This window comes from Pan paniscus, chromosome 21 (assembly GCF_029289425.2).
Source record: "Pan paniscus chromosome 21, NHGRI_mPanPan1-v2.0_pri, whole genome shotgun sequence".
Classification (NCBI taxonomy): Eukaryota; Metazoa; Chordata; class Mammalia; order Primates; family Hominidae; genus Pan; species Pan paniscus.
In genome coordinates this window covers 77,707-105,081 of record NC_073270.2, presented here as the reverse complement: position 1 = coordinate 105,081, position 27,375 = coordinate 77,707, and the positions used below count along the sequence as shown (strand labels likewise).

The 27,375-nt window shown below is 40.6% G+C and overlaps 1 protein-coding gene across 1 annotated transcript; it reads left to right on the top strand.

Moving 5' to 3' along the window:
• Nucleotides 1-1,068: 1,068 nt before the first annotated feature.
• LOC129394896 (phosphoglucomutase-like protein 5) lies at nt 1,069-24,822 on the top strand. Its single transcript, XM_055104749.2, has 2 exons — nt 1,069-1,564; nt 22,436-24,822. Exons 1-2 carry the CDS (start codon nt 1,325-1,327, stop codon nt 22,661-22,663), a joined length of 468 nt encoding a protein of 155 aa, XP_054960724.1. The 5' UTR covers nt 1,069-1,324; the 3' UTR covers nt 22,664-24,822.
• The last annotated feature ends 2,553 nt before the right edge of the window (nt 24,823-27,375 follow it).

Below are 27,375 nucleotides of genomic sequence, written 5' to 3'. Positions count from 1 at the left end.
GAGACAAAACTTTCTTCCTGCTTTGGGGTTTATCCTGTTAGTCTTTTCTCTCTTCACTCCTATTTTCTATGGAGAATTTCCTGGTTTTGGAGTTTGGGTGCGTTTTACGGAGAGGAGGCAGAACATCTTTAGCTCCAGCAGAATGAAAGGATACATGCAAAGGAACCTAGCACAGTATGTGGTACCCAGTTCCCCTTTAACTTGGCTTTATTCATTCACTCCTGGTAGGGCATTAATAAGGGATTTAGCCCCCTCCTATTGAAAACGATTAATTCAGGGAAGAGTTCAGACAGTGTGGACAGATACAGTGTAGGCCAAGCCTGTTTCTGAGGCAGGAGCTGGGTAGGGAGGGTGAGAAGGGCGAGAAGAATAGGGAAATATGTGTCGTCTGTGTTGCTGCTGTTGCAACCACCACAACAAACAAACAAGTTAAAAAAAAAAAAAAGAATTGTCCATACTGGAAAGTGTGCTGTTTTGGAGGAGGCTGGGGAAAGTGTGGATGGCTCGAGTAGGTCCTGTTGGATTGAAGTCTGACAGTGGTGATTCCCTTCAACAAATGGTCGGGGTGGGAGGGTACACACACACACACACACACACACACACACACACACACCCCACACGCAGCGCCCAGCCTCCGATTTCAGCGCTGGCAGGAGATAACCATTCTTAGCTCGCCTTTCCAGGGTTATTTTTGGCTGAGGCTGTTCGCTGATGGCAAAAGGTTTCAGCCCCCTCCCAAATCCCTCCCCGTGCTTGTTCTAAAGAGAAACTGGTGCGTGTAGGCTGCGCACTCCCAGGGATACAGGGAGACGGGCCTGGCGCCGGAGAGGAACCTGGACTCTGCCCAAAGTCTCGCCGCCCGCCGGCTGTTTTCTGGTGGAGGGTGTGCCCCGGAGGGCGGCGATCGCGCGTGAAGGCTGGGGCCAGGCGCGGGTGCAGGCGTCACCGGGGTCGGGCTAGCAGGCCCTGGAATCAGGCTTTTGGGACACCCCAAAAGTGAGTCCAACTTGGGGAGAAACTGAGGGCACCTCGGGCGGTCTGGCAGCGGAGAAGGTGGGCGGGAGAAAACTTTACAGGAAGGCAGAAGCAATCTCCGCTGAGGGAGTCAGCGAGCGGCCGCGTGGAGAGGAGGGGCGGGCGGTCCCCAGGCGGGCGGGCGCAGGGCGCAGGGTGCCGACCTGCCGGAGAGGGGGCCCGGGCGCAAGGCGGAGTCCCGGCACGCGGCCAGGCTGGCGGAGGCCCCCGGCAGGCTGCAGATTCCCTCCGGCCCCGGGACCCGCAGCAGGACCGGCCAGAAGGCACCACGCAGGGGAGCCCCATCCCGATGCTGACAGTGCCCACCGCGCTCTACGAGGACCGGCGGCCGGCTGGCGGCGGGGGTCTACGGCGACCTACCGGCCTCTTCAAGGGCCAGCGCAACTACCTGCCCAAATTCATCCAGAGCGTGCTGTCATCCATCGACCTGCGCGACCGTCGGGGCTGCACCATGGTGGTGGGCAGCGACGGCAGGTACTTTAGCAGGATGGCCATCGAGATCGTGGTGCAGATGGCCGCGGCCAACGGGGTGAGTGTCCGGATGCCCCTCGCTTCCCGCCGCGCTGCCGCCATGCCCTCTCCCAGCCCTTGTACCCCTGCTGCCTCCGGGCCCAGCTGGGGGGCCCCTGCCCGGCCCCGGCTTTGCTTCCTCAATCCCGCGTCCTCACCCTCCAGCGCCCCACTCCCGCCGCGCTCGCAGCCTCCCCGGCGCACCCCGGACACTGGGTTCTATTAGTACCCACCGCCCCCAAAAGCCTTGAGGGGTGTCCGTCATTCCTGGAGCCACTCCGGGTGCCCTGGACTCTTCTCCGACTCTGCACACATCCCGCACCTGCTCATTTTTCTTTCGGACATTCTCTTACCCGGCCCTGTAGATTCCAAGGCAGCTCCCAGTTTTCCATATTGTTCCCAACGCGTTCACTGCCCACAGTCCCCACACAAACTTCTTTCCCAGGCTCACAACATAGTCCCTCTGCCCCGTGCCCTTTTTGCAATAATCTGCCAGTGCCCTAAGTCTTAGCTCTGCCTATTTAACAGTAGTGGTGTCTCAGAACACACACACACACACACACACACACACACACACACACACACACACACTATCCCTGACATATTTGGCAAGAGTAGGCCCTGAAAGTTTTTAATATTTTGGTTCTTTTACCCAGTGGAATTACTGAATGATTTATTTAATTAGGGTAGGGATGGAGTGGATCCATTTGTTTGATGCTAAACAGCCTGAGCTCGCAGTTCCCAGGGGGCATATCTCTAAATGGTCTGAAATGAGATTTGCAGTGGTTTTCTTAATGCAATTCCCAACTTCTCTCCAAATGCCTTTTGACATTTGACAACATTTCATGCCTCTTCCCCTTTCGCTTTTCATCCTTGTTTTCTCTCCCTTCTCCCACGACCTCGGTAGTCTTCTGCAATCCAGATTCTCAGACTTCGGGTTTTTCTCCCTCTGCCCCTTTCCTCTCTGTCCTATAACTAGAAGCACCTTTTGGCATAGACCCGTATCCCAGTTTCCTCTTTCCCAGGTCCAGCAGCATCTCAAGGACATCTACAAGAGGGATACCTAACTTCAGGGGTCTCTGAATGATATGTGGGAAACATCGTCTAAAAAAGTAATTTTATCCTTATTCATGCAACCAGACCCACACTCATAGAACTTTTCTTTAAGGGGAGTGTCTTGCAGATGTATAAATGAGTGTTAACATCTTTAAAAGTGAAACTGAACAATTCCCTGGCATTTGAATTCCCTCCTTCCTTCCCAACCCTCTCCTTTTCATTTTCTCATTTATTATTAAAAACATTTTTAAAGGATCTCCATGCTTCATATTTATCTACTATAATTCCTCCTTCTCGGTGTTGCAGGGATGGGGAAAGAGGATTTTTTAAAAAACACAATAAAAAGCAATTGGGAGAAACAGGGCCAGTGGTGTTGGGGTGGGTAGTGGAATTGTGATTTTTGACTCCAGTAGACAATGATGCTGGATATATGGGGTTTGATTTCTCTCTGGCTCCTCACTTGAGATTGATGAAGTTTGGCTAGAATCAGGGAGTTGAAGAGAGGTTGACAAATGGTCTTTCACTCTTCTCTGACAGGCTGTTCCTGTGGAGTGATGGAGAATAATGAGCCTTGGGAGAGCTATGGGAGCTCTCATACTCCTTCCCGAGCCAATTTTTTAGGGAGTGAGAGAAACATGGCCTGTCCAATACTTGTTGTGGGTCAAGATATTTTTGAAGCTACGGTTGTTGATTTGCATGGGAAAATTATTATGTCTTATTATTTCTTGTCCCACTTTACCATAAGGGCTCCTCAGCTTCTTACTTCAATGGGTCTTCCATGACAAACACACTTTATTAACTCTAAGAGTGGAATTTATTTTAACAGATAATTAGCATAGGTCAATATATGCTTAAAATAGAGTCAAATTAAACCTACTAGCTGTTATAAAGGACAGATGACAAAATCCACATAGAAGCATCGACTCTTAAATAATCTGAAAGTACTACTTCTAAGAGGGGCGGGCATGGGTGAAGGGAATGGTGGACATGTTTCAGAATTTCAAATGTCAACTGTAACCAATCGTTTCCTCATTTTGTTCACCTTCTTGGGGGCTTATGCTAAAGTGAAGTGAATAGCCATAAGGCTGGCTTCAGGAGAAAGGTGGTCTAAAAGAACTGGATAATTATAAGCAAAATTGGTCTCGAATGATTGAAAATTGATGAGAATGTGCTTGTCTCCTGATTTGGCATCCTGAGTTAGACTCAGGAATACTGAACATGGATACCAAAGGCTTTGGTTTTTTTTGATATCCTATTGGATAATCATAAGCAGGCTAGAAAAATAGGAAACTAGAATTTATTCTCTTTGAACTGACAAATCTGACCAGTGGGCTGCATTCTCTATATCTGAAAAATCTTGGTTTTGATTGAAAAAGTTAATTTTACAAAGCAATTTTCTTTTTTTAAATTAAATTTCATTTTTTTGAGACACGGTCTCACTTTGTTGCCCAGGCTGGAGTGCAATGGCACAGTCTTGGCTCACTGTAGCCTTGACCTCCCCAGATTCAGGTGATCTTCCCACCTCAGCCTCCTGAGTAGCTGGGGCTATAGGTGCACGCCACTACGCACAGCTGATTTTTGTGTTTTTACTACTCATAGGGTTTCTCTGTGTTGCCCAGTCTAGTCTCAAACTACTGATCTCAAGAGATCTGCCTGCCTTGGCCTCCTAAAGTGTCATGAACCACCATGCCCAGCCTATAAAGCAATGTTCTAGGAAAAACTACAGTTACTCTTTGATTATGTAATTGCTGGAGAAGAAAAGCATGGCATTTCTAAAATGATGAACTATATTACTTATATTTTAATATCTCATAAAGTTTGAAATAGACATTTCAAACATAAACATGTATAAAAATTTTTATAAATTAAAAATATAAAATCAAAAACATTTTACAATTATTTTATTATAAAATTATTATAGAATCAAAAACACTATAAATTTAAACAACTTTTTAAAAAATTTATTTTGGGATTTCCCATGGAGTGATGGAGAATAATGAGCCTTGGGAGAGCTATGGCAGCTCTCATACTCCTTCCTGGGCCAACTTATTTAGGAAATGGGAGAAATATACACTGTTCAATGTTTATTGTGAGTCAGGATATTTTTGAAGCTATAGTTGTTGATTTGCTTCAAACTTTAAAAAATTTATTATAAAATTATGGGATGTAAAAAATTTATTATAAAACTTTGAAATTTTCAAACTTTCAGAAAAGCAGAGAGATGAGATTAATGGCACTCACAGGCAAGCATAGAACATAGATTGTAAATATTTTGCTATATTTGTGTCATGACTATTTTTTGCTTGTGTTTGAAAGTATATTAAAGAAAATGATATTTTACCCCTAAATTCTTTAGTACAGATTTCTAAAAAAATAAGAACATTTTCCTGTATAGTTACAAAATCATCTTTTCAAACAAAATAAAAAATGGCTTTTTTATATCATTTATTACCCAGTCCACATTCAGATTTCCTCAATTATTATGAAATGTCCTTTTATTTTTTGAGACAAAGTCTTGCTCTTTCACACAGCCTGAAGTGCAGTGAAACAATCATAGCTCATTGCAGCCTCAAACTCCTGGGCTCAAGTGATCTTCCTGCCTCAGCTTCCTGAGTAGCTAGGACTATAGGTGCACACCACCATGCCCAGCTAATTTATTGTTTTTGTAGAGATGGAGGTCTTACTACGTTGCCCAGGCTGGTCTCAAACTCCTGGCCTCAAGTGATCCTTCCAGCTTGGTCTCCCTGAAATATCTTTTGTGGCTGGTTTGTTCAAATTAGTTTCTTCTAATCAAGGGACACACATTGCATTTGATTATTTAGCTCAAGACTTTTTTAACCTGGAAAATACCCATACTCTTTGTTTATGTATTTATTTAGTGAAATTGACTTGTTGAAAAACTAGTCAGTTGTCCTGTAGAATATTTCCCCTTCTGGAATTTTCTGGTTGCTTTTTATGGTGTCATTTAACTTTTCACTCTGTTTTTTCCTGGTTAACTGGAAGTTAGTTCTAAAGGCTTTTAGGCCTGCTATAACAAAATACCAAAAACTGGATGACTTATAAAGAACAGAAATTTATTTCTCACAGTTCTAGAGGCAAGCAAGTTTAAGATCAAGGAGCATGTGGTTTTGATATCTGGTTAGGACCAACTTTCTGGTTCATAGATTGGCCTTCTTGCTGGGCCCTCACATAGTGGGAGAGACTAGCTAGCTCTCTGGGGCCTCTTTTATAAGGGCACTAATTCCAATCATGAAGCCTCTGTCCTTATGATCTAATGACCCCCTAAAGGCCCCACCTTTTAATACCAGCACCTTTGGGGTTAGGATGTCAACATATTAATTTTGGGAAGACATACACGTTCAGCCCATTGCAAGGTTTAGTTAGATTCAGGTTCAACTTCTTTTTTTAAAGACTATTTCATAGGCAATAATGTGTATTCACATCCCATCATTAGTGATGGTGAGATGATCGCAAGGTTAGGGTGATCACTGCCTATCTCCTCTGCTATATTCCCCCTTGGGTCAAGCCAGTAGTCTGTGACGTGAACTTTGTACCATGTGTATATTCAGTTATATTCTGTATCAATAGTTACTTGATTGTTTTAGCATTTATTAATGATCCTTGCTTGAGTTGATTATTTCATTAGGGGTTTCAAAATGGTGAATTTCTAATTCTCTAATTCTATCTACATGTTTTAGCTGGCATTTTTCTATAAGCAGACCATTTTCTTCACAACTGGGTTATTCGGCTACCCTGAAACATAGTTCCTTCCGGGAAGGCAGAACATGTTTATTTCTGTCTTTTAAAAATTACTGGTGTTTGGAGTGAAGATTAGGTGAGTTAACTACCTCCACAGGTGACAAATGAATTTTGTTTTGTCTCACTTTTGCTTTTTTGAATATCACTGTGGCTGCTTGGATTTTTATATTTAATTTGAATGGATTAGGGAATAAATGAGAAGACAGGTTTTATCTGTTTCTGTAGTTTTTATGTGGCTGTGTGAACTTACTTTCAAAAATTCCCAGAAATATTTTAATTCCCCTTTAAAGATATAAACTATGTCTTACTATAAAGCAAAAGAAAAACCAATCATGTGAAGAGTAAATAGTATCGTTTAAACGAATTGTGGTTAAGCTTAGTTTGTAACTAATTAGTTTTTTATTTTCTTTCTACTTTTATCTGCTTCAGAGCCTCTTCAGTGGTTTAGATCTTCTATGTGTCACATTATTCTAATCTCTTAAAAAGTTTAAGAGCTAAAATACAACACACTGACTACAAGAATGCCTTTGTCCTTTTCTGGGTAGGTACACCTAAGGCAACTTCTTTTTCTCTTCTTTGTTCTCTTCTTCTTTCTTATTCTTAAATCATCTTCAATATTGGACAGATGACAGCACTATGCCTGCCTCAAGATGTTTCTGACTTTTTCTTTTTCTTTTCTTTTTTTTTTTTTGAGATGGAGTCTTGCTCTGTCACCCAGGCTAGAGTGCAGTGGCACAATCTTGGCTCACTACAACTTCTGCCTCCTGGGTTCCAGTGATTCTCCCAACTCAGCCTCCTGAGTAGCTGGGGTTACAGACATGCACCACCACGCCTAGCTAATTTTTTGTAGTTTTACTAGAGACGGGGTTTCACCATGTCGGCCAGGCTGGTCTTGAACTCCTGACCTCAAGGGATCTGCCTGCCTTGGCCTCCCAAAGTGCTGGGATTACACGTGTGAGCCACTGCGCCCGGCCGGTTCTGACTTTTTCTAAAGTCTTCTTTCTCTGGAGATGACATTATATAATAGCACTGTTCAATAGAAGTTTCTTTGATGATGGAACTGTTCTATAATCTGCATTGTCCCAGCCACTAGCCATATGTGACTACTGTAACACTTGAAATGTGGCTAGAGCAACTGAAGAACTGAATTTTGCATTTTACTGAATTTTAATTAATTAAAATAGAAATGCAAATAACCATAAGTGGTTAGTAGCTACCATACTGGACAGCAAAGATCTATAATTCAGCATTTAAAATCGATTTTGTTTTGTTTTCAAAAATGGAGTCAGACTGTTACAAACCAAAAGAACTGTAGGTTAAATTAAGGTAAATCACCAAATACTACATACACATTTGGGAAATCCAAACCAGATTTTTTCATGTGATAACCACACCCTCTTTTGACTTTAGCCTTGGAGGTAATGGAGTATGGCAGAAAAAACCCTGTATCAGCAGCTGGAAGACTCACCTTCTTTTCCTAGCTCTGCCATATATTGACCAAAAGAGTCAAAGTCCATTCAGATGGTTGAGGGGCCTTGGAATTTTGTTTTTGGTTTTCACATACAAGTTGGAGGGCAGATGCGTTAGCCTCTTGAAATACCCAGAAACCACATGTTTCCTCATCTAAAAATCAGGTATGACAGGATCATTTAATGATCCTGCAAATCAGATGAAGCACTGCATATGAAAGCACTTTGTAATATCGATAGCACTGGGAAATGTAAAGACCTTTTACTGAAATATAAAGGTGTATGGTCAACTGAATATATCTCAGATAGTTATGATTTGACTGTATATATTGAATATAACCTGTAGTGGGCCCCTTGTTAAACAGCTTACAGTTTTGTTGCAAGTTTTAGCCAAGAGAAAATTTATTTGTAGACTAGTCATGCCCTTTATTGGCCACATGATGAGCAGCAAAGATATTAACACACAGTGCACCTTGCAGAATTCAAGAATGTCTCAGTGTCTTGTGAACTAGGAAGCTGAAATGCAGTGGTATGCAGAAGGCTGGCTCAGTAGGAGCCTTGGGAGTGCCCTCCAGATAGATGTTTGTGCAGGTTGTATTTGATTCCAGTTGGCCATGAAAAGCTGGTTGCTCTAAAGAATGAGAATATACTTGGTTTTGCATTTACTAGAACTATCTGGGGAACAAATCTTGGGGTGGAAGAAAGAAGGGAGGGAGGGAAAGCTGTGCTTCAATACCTAGGGCTTCTTTCCTGGAATGGATCTGAGAATCTGGGATTGGGTGGCTAATAGCTCATCTCTAGAAGGGAGAAAGAACTGGGTGGTGATGGCTTTGTATTTTCTATTGGAGTTCACTACAGAATAGGTGAATGGAATGGGCTGCTATGATCCAGACATTAGGGAGGACAGGTTTGTGATACATTAGAAAACTTGAATGAGCCCTTCTATGATTCTCTCTTCCCTCTTTCTGCTTCCCATTCTGAATCACCATCCGCAGGTTGTGGAATTAGCAAATCTATTATGTGAGCAATAGCAAACTTACAGGAGCCCTTGGCTCCATCTATCTCCCTGTTTGTGTCAGTTCCTTCTGGATGCTTTTAGTCTGTGGTCTTCATTCACTCTTTTTATGGGGAAGTAAAAGGAGTGGGACAGATTATGAGAACAGCTGGGTCCTCCCAGTTGCTGGGGTGGTTATTTTAAGCTTTGTTTAATGTGTCCAGAGACCCAGATGGCATTTTTAACTAAGCTGCTTTATTAAATCTTGTGATAAAGCATAGTGATGTTTATTGAAAAGGCAGACACACATCAGCAACATTATGCGTGAAACTTGCTCTAAGAATTTTCTATAAAACATCTGTTCTCTTTGAGCCTTTTGTGAACTCTGGAAGTTTGCTAGTTTCTATACAGACTTGAGGACAAGAAGTTGGAGCCCACTTTTGGAGATGTCCAAGCATAGGTATTGGAATCATTAATCCTAACCCTCTCAGTTTTAAGGCCCCGGATACCCTTCTGTTAGACAACAGTAACATGAGCAAGTACTGTAATAACATTTAAACAAGATTATTTGGAAATAATGGACAAGAAAAATTAGTATAAATTGTTTGGGGATTTTAAAATTAAAGATAAAAAGCTAGGGCTTCAATGACCTGTGCCAGCCTATAGCCTTAAGAGTCAATTTGCAAACACTCAAGATTTGGCCAATATGCCTCTACTACTTCTACTTAACACAGTCAAAGGGAAATTTTTAGATTCTTTCATCTGATTTGACTCTCTTAGTTACGAATAAGAGGATATCTAGAATATATATGTGACTTGTTAAAATGAAAATCCACCTTCTCTGAGTCTTCAAATATCTTTCATATCTTACATTTTTAGTAACATCAACTTTTGAAGTCATGTCCGTAGTTGTATGAAAATAAAAATTTCAGGAACATTCAACCTCAAAAGTTCTTTTTCTTAGTCTGAAGTCGTAGAAGCATTTGACTTTTACTTTCTCTTTTTAAGTTTGTACTAGTAGGTATTTTGTATAAATATAATATTTAATTATTGCCTTTGTATTCTTTTTCTCTAGTAAACATCCTGGTTTTTAGCTATCAATATGTAGTTTTACATTTAGAGATTTCTAATGGAAAGAGAAAGGAATCTGAAATCAGAGGACGAGAGTTTATTCTACTTGACCAAACACATACAAAATACTGGAAGGAGAGTTTTACAACAAATATTTAATATCTATGACATGTAAAACGTTTTTTGAAATCAAGAAAATTCAAACAATTCAATACAAATATCATCAATAATAAGACATGAACAGGTGGCCAACCTGATTGATAACCAGAGAAATATAAATTAAAACAATCCATCAACTTGTAAAAAAGATGAAATTACCCAGAGTTGGTGTAGGTGATGGAAAATTGTCATGTTTGTATACTGTTCATAGAAGTTAAATTGACATAACTTTTTGGTCAGGCAATTTGGAAGTATATATCTAAATTAATAGAGTAGTTTTCTAATAACCTGGGAATCTCTTAATCTAAGAATCTTTACTGTAGATTTTTCTAGAACAAATGTACAAACATCTGTGTACAAGGGTACTCACTGCAGCATTTTGCTAAGGAAAAACTCAGAAAAAATCTATATGTTCAACAGAGAACAGGTACATAATTTATGACACAACTGCACAATATACACCACTAAAATAAAGGATATAAATTTATATGTAGTATGAAAAAGATGTGAATGATAGCTTGTTGGTGAAAAACAGCAATGACTGGAATATTGTGTGTAACGTAATCCTGCTTTTCTGTATATAATGTAGGCATAGAAAATAGGATTGAAAGGACATACTCTAGTCAACAGTGTATATAGCTTGGGTGGAGGGGGTGTATAATGGGGAAGGAGAGTCCCTTTTCCTATGTATTCCATATACATCTCTGGATTTAAAAGATCATACATGCATATGCATTACCTTCAAAATTAAAATGATAAAGACAAAAGGAGAAGCTTTGGATTTGAATCATGATACTACTGTTTGCAACTTCTATGACCGTGGGGAAGTCGCCTAGCCTCCTGGGGTTTATTTCCTCATTTATAAAAATGGGGAAAGTAATAATACTTGTCTACATATCTTCTAGGGTTGTTGGGAGGATTGAATGTGATAATGGGTTACAGCGTTATGAATTATTTATTCATATAACACAATTATTATAAAAATATTTTGCTCTGATTAAAATAAAAGAAGGACGAGATCGTGTGTGTTTTTCAGTCCCAGTAGCTTTACTAACCAGAAAGCGCCTGCTGATGTGGTGATCACAGTTGCTTTGGTGCAGTTTCCTCTTGACTTTTGGCATTTCTCCATGCTGCTAGCTAAGGCTGAGGTGGCGACTGTGGAAGGTGTGATCTCCTCCCCCTCCCAGCACACATTTGTGTGCATACTCACACTCATGCACACACAAACACACACATGCACACTCTATCACAGTACATGAGGTGGCAGCAGCTGCTCCAGCATAGACTTTCACACAACATAAAGGGCTTTTTTGGTGTGGTCTGTGCATTATTTCCTGTGAAGCATGAGCTGAGTCAGTGCCATGCTTTTCCATCTGAAACCTTTCTGAGGCTCAGGCTGTGTTAAGAGCAAACCCTCTCCCCTCCATGCCCACCCCATGGCCCTCTACTGAAGCCAGATCATAATCTGCTCATTTCATGAGGATTTTCAAACCGAATGGACTGGGCCATGTGAGAGATCACTGAAAGGAACAGACCAAGCAGAGGCTAAGAGACTCCACGCTAATCTGCTGAGTCGTCTGAAAATGCACAGCTGTGGGAGCTCACGGTGCTTTAAAGTACTTTGGCAGGATGTTTGTTCAGGGGGCCTGTTCCTGCAGCCCTGCTGAATGTTTGGTTAGGAGGCATAATCATTTTTTGGACAGGATCTCCCAAATGTAAAGTGATAGATGCTAATGTGGAATATAATACAGAAGATCCAGCTTGGATGTCATAAATAACAATAGATTGTTTAATCTTGCTGAGTTGTAAATCTATGATTGCCAGAGGTCTTTAGTTCACTGGAACATAGTATGGGGGCAGGGGCACTTAGCAAATAGGCAGTTATTATTTTCCAACCAGACAGAAACTGGTCTGATGGAATTTATCTAAAAAGGCATACACATGTATTTTAATTAATTGTGACAATTACTCAGAGAAAACACATGGCCCTAAAGAGGCTGAGGGTTTTTTTTGTTCTACCTATAAATGTATATGTATATTCACCTATATTCTACCTATGTATAAGTAAGAGAATGAGTTTTTGTTTTGGGGATAAATATTTATACGTATCTATACAGATAGATATACACATACTTAATTTCTGTCTACCTATTAAGGTGCGGTGCCAGATGGAAAGTATTTTTAAGCATTTAGATAGCTTATTCTATAGCATATGTGTGCATATAGCCCCCCCCCCATAAAGCTTTGTCTCTTTTCTGGATATATTTAACAAGAGGCTAGAACAGAGTCCAAAATGTCAGAAATGTTTGAACATTCCGTAGAAATGAAGGAGGTGTTTCCAAATGACCTATGTTTCTATGGCAATAAATAGAACTTGTGCTGCGTTGGATGGGTCAGGAGTAAGCAATATAAACAGTGTAAGTATGACTATTCCAGGCAGAAATCTACCTTGTAAGAACAGCTTTGTGCAGTGAGCTCAACAACATTGATCAGTTAGCAGTCCGGTTCAGTACAACATTGATCAGGTAGCAAGCCGGTTCGGCAGTGCCAGTCGGAGACACAGATGGGGACAATCAAAGAAGATGCAGGTCAGGACAAGGATGCAGACATTTACCTGTCACTACCATGGACTTCAGCAGCTTCTTAGTGAGCAGGTTTATGATCAAAGAAGAAAGACATCGTTGATATGTAAGCATGTTACAATTAATTTGCTGTTTAGTTATTAGCAAACTACATCCAGTTTTTAGTTTTTAGGTTTTTTTTTCTTTTTTCTTTTTTGAAACAGGTTCTTGTTCTGTCATCCAGGCTGGAGTGCAGTCGTTATCCAAGCTCACTGCAGCCTTAAACTCCTGGGCTCCGTGGATCCTCCCACCTCAGCCTCCCAAGAAGCTGGGACTACAGGTGCACGCCACCATGGCCAGCTAGTTTTTCTTATTTTTTTGTAGAGATGAGGTCTTGCTGTATTGCCCAGGCTGCTCTTGAGCTCCTGGCTTCAAGCCATCCTCCTGTCTTGGTTTCCCAAAGTGCTGGGACTATAGGTGTGACTCACCATGCCTGGCCTACATCCAGTTTAATTTATACTACAGTGTGGGTTTAGTCCTCAAACATGTTTTTGTTTTACATATAAAAATTTGAGGTAAAAGAACATTTTTACATTGGTCAATAACGGTACATTTAAACAATGGACGACTATATCCATTAAAATCGTGTTGTGGAAGAATATTCAGTGACATGGAAAGATTGACTCAAGGGCAAGTGAAACGTGTCAAGAGTCTGTTAGGTACTAGACACTGTAAACTGGGTCTTGGCTGTGTTACTTGCTTACATCCTCCATCATGTGATCTTTTAGATAACAAAATCGAGATACATAGGGATTTGGGATCTTGTGCAAAGTCACCCAGGCAGTAGGTGGTGAAGTCAATTCTTACATTCTTTCCCATTGAAAACCAAAATCTCAGCTTACCTCAGGGCACTCAACTCTGCTTTCTTGACCCACACCCAGGTAGACCCAATGGACACTTGTAGTTCTTATCCAGCTGGGGTGGTCACCTCATAAAATGGCAACAAGTGGGGCCTTTTCTTGTTCTAGTGAGTCAGACTGTATACCTTAAAGATTTCAGAGCACTTCCTGTGTACTGAAATTGCCTCATTACCAGGAAGGACGTACTTCCAATTTTCACCACCTCCATTTTGCATCCAAGGAAGATTAGATTTCTTGATCTTCTCAATGAAATCTTGAGAAATGGGTGGGCCGATTGAAGAACAGGACTTGGGCCACACTTCTAGATGCCTGTGACTTTTCTGCACTTATTCAGATATTAGTAATTGATTATGAAATCCATGGTGGTTTGATGCTAATGAACTCTCATCTATCTCTCCAGCATGTGTGTAAAGACTTCCAGAGGTACAGGAAGTTGAGGATGAGCTCTCTTACTTCCATCTGGTCTCCATGTAACAAATCATATAACTGCACAATTATCCAAATGCAAATGAAGGAGTCCCTTGATGTTTGGATAACCACATTCATGCCTCGAGTTTGTTATTTCTTGAAATTGCCCTTATCCATCTCCTGTTTACCCATGGACAACACTACTTCACGGCTGGCACTCTGCAACCCATGGCAGCTTGGCTTTGGGTTTCCTTCCAGTGTTTTGTTTTTGTTTTTAACCGAGAAGACAGGAAACAGGCATCTTTGTGTATATGGCTTGCCATAACCCTTCGTAGATGGACATGGTGGAGGCTGTGTGGTCCTGGAGAACACTTCCTCTGTGAAGCATCAGGGAAGTTTCTGTTCATTGTGTCTTCACTCTCTCCAGTTCACTTGGGGAGTGATAGGGATTATAACACAGTGAGCAGAGGATATTGGGGAATGTCATGCTTAATTTTCTTTTCTTTTTTTTTTTTTCTTAAATGACATTTAAAGCTAAAAGAGAATCGCAAAGGGTAAGTCTGATTTAAGACATTTCACACATGAAAGAAATCCTGCTTTCATGCGTGTTATGTCACAGGAAGAACTCATTTAGAGTCAACATTCTGCACCTACTCCGAAATTTTAGCCTGAGGGTTTAAATAATACCTCGCTGCTCTCTAGGACTTTAATTTGAGCTAATTAGAAATGGAACTCATACTAAAACTAATTTAGGAAAGAAGCTGTTGATGTTCTGAAGAAAAACAGCTGTCAGAAATAAGATCATTAAAAAACCATAGTTGTATATGGCACAAAATGTAAAGGAATAGAAATGCTGGGAGAAAGCTTTTATAGAATAACATTTTATCTTTCTTTGGACACTGGTCTAAGGCATGTGAAAGGGCATATTGATTCCCTTGGCACCTGGTATGCTCATTTATGGATGAGAAAGCCCAATGACATAATTTAGGTGAGATTTAAGGCTTGATGGGAGGCATTGGTGCCATTAGAAGGACAGACACAAAGAGTTCTTAAGTAACGGCATCATGGGAAATGATAATTGCACACTCCTTTCTACTATGTCTTGGTTTCCCCAAGCATTTAGAAGTCACAGCTTGGTAGGAACAAATTTATCATGAGTCTGTCTGTGTGTTTGGGAATGCATATGCCTCACAGATGTGTCTGCAGGGGTCTGTGTGATAATGTTCATATATGTGATAGATGTGGACCCTGGGATCTGTATCTGTGTGGACCCTGGGATCTGTACGTGTGTGTGAGTGACAGTGGACTAGGGTCCACTTTGCCCCCTTTTCCACGTGGGAGTTGAAGGAAATGCCCCTTAATGGCAGTAGCATCCGCTTGGGTGTGTGCATCTTCTGGAGGACTGGGTGAGGTTGCCCTTCTTCCAGCCAAAGCCAGACCCTATGGTGTGGGACGTTCACCGGGGAGCAACAGAATGCCATGGCTTGGTCCTCCCTGGGCTGTGGTCTGGATTTCACTCGGGAATGAAAGTCAGATATTGCCTGCTTCAATGCTGTAAACATAACTAAGGATAATTATGTAAGTAGACCATCTTTTCCTTGCAAGGTAGCGGTCTGCTGCATTGACAGAGGGTAGTATTTCTAGGACTTTTTCAGAGAGTAAAATGGTACTTTAAGGGATAATCTGCTATCTAAAGATGAATTTTAAATGTTGGAGGGGGTTGTGGGATTCGGGGAAGACAATAGAATAATTTGTGTCATGGTTAATTTAACAAAGGGTTTTTGTTTATAGAATCTGATCTTCGGTGGATTTTAACAACACTCTTCTTCCTTGGCTTTTCAGATAAAGACGCAGAGCCTCAGAGAAGTTAAATGATTGATCCTATGTCAGGGGGTAGAGTCAAGACTCACACCTATGCCTTTTAACTTCAAGTTGAGTGCTTTTTCTTTATACAAAAGGGCTTCCAAAAGTTATATTTCTTTTTATCAATGACTAGATCTTGAAAGCCATACCTTTTCTGATGGCATTTATCCTGGGCTAATTGGTAGAGAGAGGGTGAACAGAAGAGAAGACATAGACACGCAGAGAAGAAAGTGACGTGAAAACAGAGGCAGAGATTGGAGTGATGTGAACACAAGCTCGGAAATATGTGGAGGCAACAGAAACTGGAAGAAGCAAGGGAGGATCCTCCCCTAGAGCCTTTCGATGAGGCAGACCCCCAGTGACAACTTGATTTTGAACTTCTGGCCTCCAGAACTGTTAGGGAATAAATTTTAATTGCTTTTAGCCACCAAGTTTATGGCAATTTGTTATAGCAGCCTTGTGAAGCTAATACAAACTTCGTATTAGATTACAAACTTTGTATTCATTTCCTAGGACTCCCATAACAAATTACCACATATTTGGTGGTTTAAAATCACAGAAATTTATTCTCTCACAGTTCTGGAGGCCAGAAGTCAAAATCAAGGTATCGGCATGGCCACACTCTGTAGATGCTCTAGGGAGAATCTGCTCCCTGCCTCTTCTAGCTTCTGGCAGCAGAATACATTCCTTGGCTTCCCGGGTGTGGCTGCATCACTCCAATCTTTGCATCTGTCTTCATATCTCCTCTTCTTTGTGTCTATTCTAGTAAGTACAAAGTGCTGCATCTTCCATGATGGAAATGGCCCAAATTAACCAATCTACCACCAGGTAGCTGGCTGATCATTTGGGGAATGGTACCATAAGGAGACTCAGTGTTGGTCCCTGCTGCTGGTAGAGTAGGCACTCTGCAGTGGCCATAGCCATGTCAGCCTTGGTGAGTGAATGTCCATGTTGTTGAGCCCATGCATAGCCTTCATCCCTGCCATCACGGCCACGGTATTACAGCATTCTTGCATTGCTATAAAGAAATACCTGAGGCTGGGTAATTTACAAAGAAAAGAAGTTTCCTTAGCTCATGGTTCTGAAGGCTGTACAAGCCTGGCGCCCGCATCTCCTTGGCTTCTGGTGAGGCCTCAGGAGCTTTTACACATGGCGGATGACAAGGTGGGAGCAGGCATATCACACAGCAAGAGTGGGAGCAAGAGAACAAAAGAGAAGGTGCCACATACTTTTAAACAAGCAGATCTCATGTAAACTCAGAGCGAGAACACATTTATCATCAAGGGCATGGTGCTAAACCATTCATGAGGGACTCGCCCCCATGATCCAAACACCTCTCACTGGGCCCCACCGCTAACACTGAGGATTACATTTCAATATGAGATTTGGAGGAGACAAACATCTAAACCATAACAGCCACTTGGCTCATGAGCCCATTGGACAATGACAGGAATGGCTGGGGGAAAGCCACTCATTGACATCCACAGAACTGGTCATCCTGTTATTAAAATCCTCCTCTGCCTAGGTCACCATTTGGTGAGTGTCCATAAGGGACACAAATATCTTCACGATTTTCCATGTCTTACCTCAGAAGCCCCATCACCTTCTCTTTCACATCTCCTCCAGTACTTATCCCCCAGATGATAGGACCATGTCCAGCAATACCTCTTCTCTCTGGTATTGATGGGTTAATGAGCAGATCTCACATAGGTAAAATTTCCAGATATCTAGAATTTAATCTTCTGTTAATTCTCCAATTATAACTAAAGTATTTCAGGTTGAAACTTTATTCAAGTGTAATTACTCACTTTAACCTTCTTAAACAGAATGTATATTACCTTTTCAAAAATAACTGAAATGTAATAAGATGAAAATGTATCTATAATCGTTCCTACTTAATAACTTTACATGTTTATTTCTGCATTTTTCTAAGTCCTTGCCCCAAAGTGGACATAATTTTATACTGTAATAGCATGAAATAATTTTGCATTTGACATTTTTGATTTGGCATTAAACTATTGTTTATGTTTCTTTCGCTACTGCTTAAGAAAATGTGGGTGGTTGTAATAAATAAACCTGAAATGTAGGCAATTTTTATTGCCTTAAAAACAATAGAATGTTATTTCTCACTCACACAATAGTCCAATGAGGATGTCCCTGGTGGGCAAAGACTCTTGTCTACCAAATGGGATGGGGACTCAGTTTCCTTCCCTCTTGTGACTCTGGCATTGCCTAGAGCCACATGATTACCTGTACTGAATCTGTAGAAAGAGAAATAAGCAGTGTAGAGATGATATGTCTGTTTTCTGATATCCTCAGCCTAGAAGAAACACACATTACTTCTGTTCTTATTCTCATACTAGTTTATCACCCATTGTCCAAATGCACCATGTGGCCACACCTAGATGCAAGGGTGGGTTGGAAAATGTAGCCCCTGGCTGGGCAGCTGTTCCTCAGCATTGACTCTGTGCTATGGAAGGGCTTCCTAAGTTTTTGTGGACTGCTATCCCAGTCTCTCACCACTATACAATCTTCATAATTTTCCCTTTAAATGGCTGAGAGAAAATTTTGAACAAAAGCTACAAACATTTTTCAGATTCTTGATTCTCCAGACTTATTACTTGAGGGCAGTGACTAAATTATTTTCAGTTCTATATCAGAAGGTTCTTCCATATTGCCGGTTTCATGGTAGATACTCAATAAAATGAGTTGAATGACTACATAAATTTTAGCAAGAGCATATGGAAAATAATTTATCATGACTTTGGGTAATACTATAGGTGTAATGATTGTCCTTTCTCTTTCCTGACTTGATTAATAGCACCACTATCCATTAAGTTATTAAAGGTAGAAAGCTGAGATTATTCTTGACTCCTTTTCTCACTGGTCCAGTATTAGTTATTTATTGCAGTGTAAGAAATTACCATGAAAATTAGTGGCTTAGTTGGGGCTTGATGGGGGCTGGAGGATCCACTGCAAGATGGCTCAGTCACTTGGCTGGCAAGGTGGTGCTGGCTGTTAGCCTCCCATCTGATCCTCCTCTTTCCGCTCCTGCCACTTTTCAAGGTATTTTTTCCAGAGCAGCCATTCATCATTCATTTATTTTTTCCCATTAATTAATTCAACAGATATTTATCGTATACTTACCATATGCCAGATTTGTCCTAGGTTCTTGGAATATAGCAGTGAAAAAAAAAACAGTCCTTGGATCTTATATACAGTGGGGAAATAAACATATAATGTAGAAAATTAGATGGTAATATGTGTGAGCACATATATTTATTATTTCTCATCATTTCTGAGACAGGAGATGGGTATTCTGGCTTGGGGACTCACATGAGGTCACAGTTACATGTTGGTATTGGTTTGGTCATATGAAGGCTTGGTGGGGGCTGGAGGATCCACTGTGAGATGGCTCAATCCCTTGGCTGGAAAGTTGGTGCTGGCTGTTGTTGGCAGGACTTGCTTCCTCTTCACAGGGCTTCTTGAGTGTCTTCATGACATGGCGGCTGGCCTCTCCCAAAATAAGCTGTCCAAGAGAGCAGGGCAGAAGTGTCCATGCCATTTATGGCCTCACCATGGAAGTCACACACAATCACTTCTGCAATATATACTATTTACCCAGATCTGCATCATTCAGTGTGGGAGGGGACCACAAAAAGGCACAAATGCCAAAAGGCAAGGACCATTGGGGCCATCTTGGAGGCTATTTACCACAGCCCCTCTCTTCCATATTCCAGTCCACCTGCATATTCTGTTCATCCTCCTTCCAAAAATGTATCTCAAACCAAATGACTAATTTTCATTTCTGTTGGCTCTAGCCTACTCCAAGACTCTATCAACACTCAACTTGAAGAGTCTCCCGTCTGATATTCCTCTTTCTGCTCTTGCCCCCCTTCAAGGTATTTCTCCCAGAGAAGCCATTCATCATGCATTCATTATTCTCCATTCATTAATTCAACAAATATTTATTGTACGCTTACCACATGCCAGATTTATTTTAGGTTCTTGGGATATAGCAGTGAAAAAAAGTCCTTGGGCTTTACATACAGTGGGAAAATAAATAATATGGAAAATGTTAAAGGCAACATATGTGATCCAGAAAATTATAGCAGGGTGAAGGAAATAGGAAACAATAGAAAAGTTAGGGACTTCTGGCTATAGTATTATATAGGGCTGTCAAGGGTGCTATCTCTGATTAGCTTACATTGAAACAGAAACCCAAAAGACACTAGAGGGCAGGTATGTTAATATCTGGGCAAGTATTCTAAGCAGAGGAAAAAGAAAATGCAAGGGCCCTGAGGCAGGATCATGTTTGGTATGTTTGAGGAATAGCTGTTCTGTTCCGTTGTGGCTGGAACAGAAGAAGGAGGGCGGGAGGGCGATGGAGAATGGTACATGTTGGAGGTCAGATTATGTAGGGCCTTGTAGACTACAATGAAGACTTTGGCTTTGTTTTGGGTTGGTGGGGGACAAGGAAAGCTATTGGAATGTTTTAGTGACTTGATGTGACTTACTTTTTAATAGGACCATTTGGGCTGCTCAGCCCATGATGTTTAAAAATGCAATCAGGTCACTTCCACTGTTTAAAACCTTTCAATAGATTCTGGTTGTACTTAGAATAAAATCTAAGCTCCCTTAGCTATTATTATTATATTATTATTAAAATTGACATCCTTAATTCTCTATTACAGCAGTCTAATTCCTTCCTAATATGTACCTCACTAGTAACTATTATTATTATTGCTTTTTTGTTTATAATCTGTCTCCTCTACTTGAAAATATGTAGCCTGGGGATCTTGTGGATTTCCATATTAATCATCCCAAGGCCACTTTGCTTTTGAGCTCTGTGTGTGTGTGTGTGTGTGTGTGTGTGTTTTGATCTCTTCTGTAATTTTTTTCCCCCTGATCTCACTGATTGTTATATTTGGTCAGTGACTGACTTCTAGCAATGATGGTGCCAGGGCAACTTTGTTGTTGAACTGTATGTTAAGGTTTGTTTTGGCTTGTCGGTTATATCAGTACTTATCAAATGAATTATCTGGGAAGAGAGGAGAGGATCTTATTAAAATACAGGTTCTTATTCGGTAGGCCTTGGGTGGGCCTTGAGGTTCTGCATTTCTTTCTTTCTCTTTCTTTCTTTTTCTTTTTTCTTTCTCTTTCTTTCTTTCTTTTTTTTCTCTTTCTCTTTCTTTCTCTCTCTTTCTTTCTTTCCCTTTCTTTCTTTCTTTTTCTTTCCTTCCTTCCTTCCTTCCTTCCTTCCTTCCTTCCTTCCTTCCTTTCTTTCTTTCCTTCCTTCCTTCCTTCCTTCCTTCCTTCCTTCCTCCCTCCCTCCCTTTCCTTCCTTCCTTCCTTCCTTCCTTCCTTCCTTCCTTCAGACAGAGTCTCACTCTGTAGCCCAGGCTGGAGTGCCGTGATGCCATCTTAGCTCACTGCAACCTCTGCCTCCCAGGTTCAAGCAATTCTCCCACCTCAGCCTCCGGAGTAGCTGGGACTACAGGCGTGCACCACCATGCTCAGCTAATTTTTGTATTTTTAGTAGAAATAGGGTTTCACCACGTTGGCCAGGCTGGTCTCGAACTCTGGAGCTCAAGTGATCTCCCCACCTCAGCCTCCCAAAGTGCTGGGATTTCAGGTGGAGCCACCATGCCCAGCTGAGGTTCTGCATTTCTATCAAGCTTGCAGGTGATGCCCATGCTGCCAGCCCTTTGAGTAACAAGGGGCCTTTATTACCGAGCTTGGCTGAACATTGGAATCATCTGTGGAGCTTTAAAACTACTAATGCTGGGCTCTCAACCCCAGAGATTGCAATATCATCAGTCTAGAATACAGTTTGAGTACTAGGGTTTTAAAAAGCTTCGTAAGTGATTCTATTTTGTAGAAATATTGAGAACTACTAGATTGGATGATATTGAATCCAATTTTAAAACAAGGTGTAGCAATAAATGTTCTTCAGCGCTGTGTTGCTGACTTTTTAGAAAGTCAGTTTTGTAGCTCTAGAAAGAATCTGGCTGCATCCATGGATGACCTCCAGATCTCCCCTTAGCATGACAGGGTAATTTCTCCAATGTCTCCAGCACATGCTGTCACTTAACAGCAGAAAGAGAATTCCTACTTTCAGGAGAAAAGTCATTCCTGAAGATTACAGTTAAAATATGCCTACAGATGATGAGGTTGTAGTAAATCAGTCCCCTTGCTCTCTGAGCTTGTTCTAAGTTACAGGAAGCAGAAGAAGCAGAGAAGCACTCCATTTCTTTTTTCTTGTAATCTCTAGCATGTTCACATGCATAGTTTCTGAGTCAGTAGTAAACTAAGAACTTCTTGTGTGATTCAAGCTAACCCCTCGATTATCAGAAGCAGATGTTTCAAACGACTGAAGATCAATGAGGCATATCCTATTTACAGGTTAATAATTGGCTACTAGATGCAGGTGCACCAAATGGTCTTAGAGACATTAGATAGGAGAGACAATGTCAGTGCTCCCCCTACCCTGCCTCCCCTAATCTAAAGCCTACTCTGTTTCTTTTATCAAGTGATTGGCTGTATGTTAACAGAGTCTGGGGCACTTTCCTGTTGAAATGCCTTTAATCCCAAGCAACTGGATTGATTTTTTTTTTTTGGATGGTTTAGATTGGACGACTGATTATTGGACAGAATGGCATGTTGTCGACACCTGCGGTCTCCTGCATTATCAGGAAGATCAAGGCAGAGGCAGCTGGTGGAATCATTCTAACAGCCAGCCACTGCCCTGGAGGACCAGGGGGAGAGTTTGGAGTGAAGTTTAATGTTGCCAATGGAGGTATGTGGTTCAGTATATGCCTTAATAATCACGATTTCTTTCCTCTTATATTATTATAGTCTCACAGTGACCCTTTGATGATAGACAAGCAAGGTGCAGAGGACCTAGCTCAGAAAAATTTAGTGAGGTGCCCAAAGTGACCCAACAAAGAAGTGGCATGATGGGCTCATGAACCCATTTCGGTGGTCTCTTGGTCCCCTGTACTCTTCAGCATAAACTATTGAATAGTTGATGCTTATCTGATATGGAAGGACTCTGAATTTTAACATTAAAACATACCCTGAAGGTCATTGTCTAAATGACAATGACCCTCATTTTACACATGAACAAATCAAAGGCCTGAGAGGCTGAGTTACTGCTGAAGGCCACAGGGTTGATCAGGGTCAGATTAATGATTTTTAGCCCAAATCCTGGGCTCTCTTTTTCCTACAGTGTTGACTTTCTCTCAAAATCATAGAATTGTTTCACTTTTTCTTATATTCACAGCACTTTATAGTTTGGGGGTCCTTAGTGGAGGGGGTGGGATATATGTATGGAATAAATTTCTTTTAAAAATTGAACACACAAAAAAATAGGGAGAATACGAAATAGATAACATGTACCCATTATCTTGTTTTTCTATTTTGCTTATCTTTTTTTCTGAAGAATTTTAAAGCAAATTATCGCACAAGAACATTTCACACCCAAATATTTTTGTATGCATCTCTTAAAAAGAAAGACTCATTGCTGCATGACTGTGCTAACATACCTAACAATAATAACATTAATTCTCCAATATCACCTGAAAACTAATCTATAGTCAAATTTTTCAATAATCCCCAAAATATTATTATTTATAGCTGTTTTATTCAAATCAGGATACATCTAAGGATGCCATGCATTTGCTTGGCAAGTCTCTTAAATCTCTTTTAATCTAGAACGCTGAGTTTGCATGAATGTGGGTAGGAGCCAAATTTTAACCAGCAACAGTTACCATTATAAATTATTCCTCATCCCAGGCAAAGCAGTGCATTCTGAAGGGAAAACTTATTATCTATCCCTCCTTGTAGACGTTTTACACGTTATCCAAACAAGAAAGTGTATTCATGTTGAATATTTAAAAAACAATATTGTAACCACAAAGCAGAAAACTAAACCACCAAACCACAAAGGTAGACAACAATAGAGGAAGAAGAGAACAAATTATCTACAAAGTAACCAGAAAACAATTAGCAAAATGGCAGGAGTAAGTCTTTTACTATCAATAATAACCTTGCTGGTACATGGGTTCAACTGTCCAATCAAAAGATATAGAATGGCTGAGTGGATCAACAACAAGATCCAACTAGATGCTGCCTACAAGAGACCCATTTTTAAACTTTAAGAATAGGCATATACTGAAAGTAAAGGGATAGAAGGAGATATTCCATGAAAACAGACAGTTACCAAAAGAGAGCAGGGATGCCTATACTTATATCAGATAAAACAGACTTCCAGTAAAAAGCTGTTCCAAGAGACAAAGAAGGTCATGATTTAATGATAAAGAGGTCATCTTATCAAGAGGACATAACAATTGTAAACATACATGCATCCAAAATTGAAGCACTTAAATATGTAAAGCAAATATTAGTGGACATGAAGGAAGAAATATACAGCAATATAACACTAATAGGGGACTTCAGTACTCCACTTGCAACAATGGAGAGATCAACCAGACAAAAAATTAACAAGACAACACTAAATTTGAACTATACTTCAGACCAAATGGACCTACCAGACCTACGTTCATCCAACAACAGCAGAATATACATTCTTCTCTAGCATACATAGAACATTCTCCAGGATAGACCATATGTTAGGCCACAAAATAAACCTTAACAAATTCAAAAAGATTGAAATCATGTCTAGTATTGTTTCCAACCACAATGGTGTGAAGCTAAAAATCAATAACAGGAGGAATCTTGGAAAATTTACAAATATGTGGAAATTAAACAACATGCTTATAATGAACTAATGGGTCGAAGAAGAAATCAAGAGGGAAATTAAAAAATATTTTGAGATTAATGACAATGGAAACACAATGTACCAAAACCTACAGTATGCAGCAAAGTCAGTTCTAAGAGAGAAGTTTATAGCAATAAATGCCTAGATTAAAAAAGGAAAAAGATCTAAATAAGTAGACTAACACTATGCCCCAAGGAGCTAAAGAAAGAACAAACTAAACCCAAAGTGAGCAAAAGGAAGGAAATAATGAAGATCAGAACAGAAGCAAATAAAATGTAGTATAGTAAAACTATAGAAAATATAAATAAAATCAAAAGTTGGTTCTTTGAAAAAATAAAATCTACAAACTCCTAGCTAGATTCACTAAAAAAAGCAGACTCAAATAAATAAAATCAGAAATGAAAGTGGAGACATTGCAATAGATACCTCAGAAATAAAAATGGTCATAAGGGATTATTATGAACAATTTTGTGCCAACAAATTGGAGGACCTAGAAGAAATGGATAACGTTGCTGCTACTCAGATACATTTTATTTCAAAAACATACACTAAGGTGTTGCTGTTGGATCTTTCCAAAAACATATTCACGCAGAACTTTCAATCACACTGAGCCATATTTGAACAATCTTTCAAGGTCAGCTCTGGCATAAGCTAACATTATACCATTTAACTCAGAAATTTCTTTAGTATTTGATTAATGGGTTTATGTTTGATATGTAATGTAATTTTCTAATGCTAAATCAAGTGGTAATTTTGTTAGTCAAGTTGATTTAGTGGCTTGGGAAGAAAGCTTTTAATGTTCCCCTAATTTTTCTTACCTTTGACATGATCCTTCACATGTCTTATTTTGCTTAGTGATTTTTCTTTTTTTTTTTTTTTTTTTTGAGACAGGGTCTTACTCTACCACCCAGGCTTGAGTGCAGTGGTGCGATCACAGCTCATTGCAGCCTTGACCTCCCAGACTCAAGCTATTCTTCCACCTCAGCCTCCCAAGTAGCTGGTACTACAGGCACATGCCACCAAACTTGGCTAATTTTTGTATTTTTTGTAGAGACAGAGTTTTGCCAAATTCTCAGGCTGGTCTGGAATTTCTGGGCTCAAGTAATCCTGCCTTGGCCTCCCAACATGCTGATATTACAGACATAAGCCACAGTACCTGGCCAGTTTTCTTTTTTTAAAAATCTATTGGTTATTAATTTGAAGCCTTCCTTTTCATAGCTGTGCTCCTTAATTGGGAGCAAACATGAATGGACCACAACTTAGCCAATTTTCTATATACGATCTTTGCCATCCTAATTTAAAGGAATATTAATTCTTTCTTTTCCTCTTTCATTCCACAAACCTGTATTGACTACATCTAAGTTCTAAATGGTGCACTGGATGTTGAAAAAGTTGATGATGAGCAAGAACAAAATTCCTCCTTTCAGGAGACTTACAGTTCAATATGGGAAATATAATTTGTTAAAATATAAAAGTGCAATTGTGTTACATGCTGTACGAAGTACATGTTGACATGTGAGTATATAATAAATGGGCTGGAGGCCAGAGGATTGCCAGAGAGAATGGGCCTCCTGCTGAGATGAAAAGTTGAGCAGGGATTAGATGACAAAAGTGGAGGGACGATCCTTTCTAGGCAGGAGGAAGAACATGTACAGAATCTCTGAGGTGTGATGCAACAAAGTCTATATAAAAAACTGAAGAAAGGTCTAATGTGGCTTAAATACAGAAGCTAGTAGGAGAGGAGTTGAAAAGAGGCTGGAGAAGTAGAAAGTGTCTGCATTCTGCAGGAACTTATATTGTATAAAAAGAATTTCTCTTTATTCTAAGTGCAATGTGAGTCATAGAACCCCACCCCTGAGGACTTTTGCAGTTTAAATAGCAATCTTGAGTAGTTTTCAAGTTTTTATTTTTTATAATTCTTCAGAATTCCTTTATTAAATAAACTCTTACATGAAACTCGAGATGGATGCATAGGTGGGTGGGCAGATGGATGGATGTATGGGTGGATGTTTGGATGAATGGGTGGGTGAATGGATGGGTTGGTGGGAGGGAGGGAGGTAAAACAATGGGAATAGTGTAGTTAAGCAGACACACCCTAGAGCCAGACTACAAAGGCTCGAATCCTTGCCTTGTCATTTACTAGCTGTGTGACCTTGAGTAGTCACTTAGACATTCAGCACTTCAGTTTCTCATCTGATGATGGGCATAGAAGTTGAAACCCATGTCATAGGAATATCGTGACTACTGCATGAGTGAATGTATGTGAAGCATTTATGATGGCACCTGGGGCAGTGGGTACTCTGTAAATGTTTCCTATTATTATTATTATTATTTGAGACAGAGCCTCACTCTGTTGCCAGGCTGGAGTGCAGTGGTGCGATCTTGGCTCATGCAACCTCCACCTCCCAGGTTCAGGTGATTGTCCTGCCTCAGCCTCCCAAGTAGCTGGGAGTACAGGCACACGCCACCATGCCCAGCTAATTTTTGTATTTTTAGTAGAGACAGGGTTTCACCATGTTGGCCAGGATTGTCTCGATCTCCTGACCTTGTGATCCACCCCCCTTGGCTTCCCAAATTGCTGGGATTACAGGCGTGAGCCACTGCACCCAGCCTCCTGTTATTATTATTACTACTGACTGAAGCTGGGGAGAATCTCCCCTGTCCAGACCAGTGCAATTCCTGAGACATCAGAGCTCCTGGGAAACATTGCTTTTAGGCCACTTAACTAGTTCCTTTTCTTATTTAATGGAGCAGATAATGAGGCCCAGAGAGAAGATATCACTTGCCC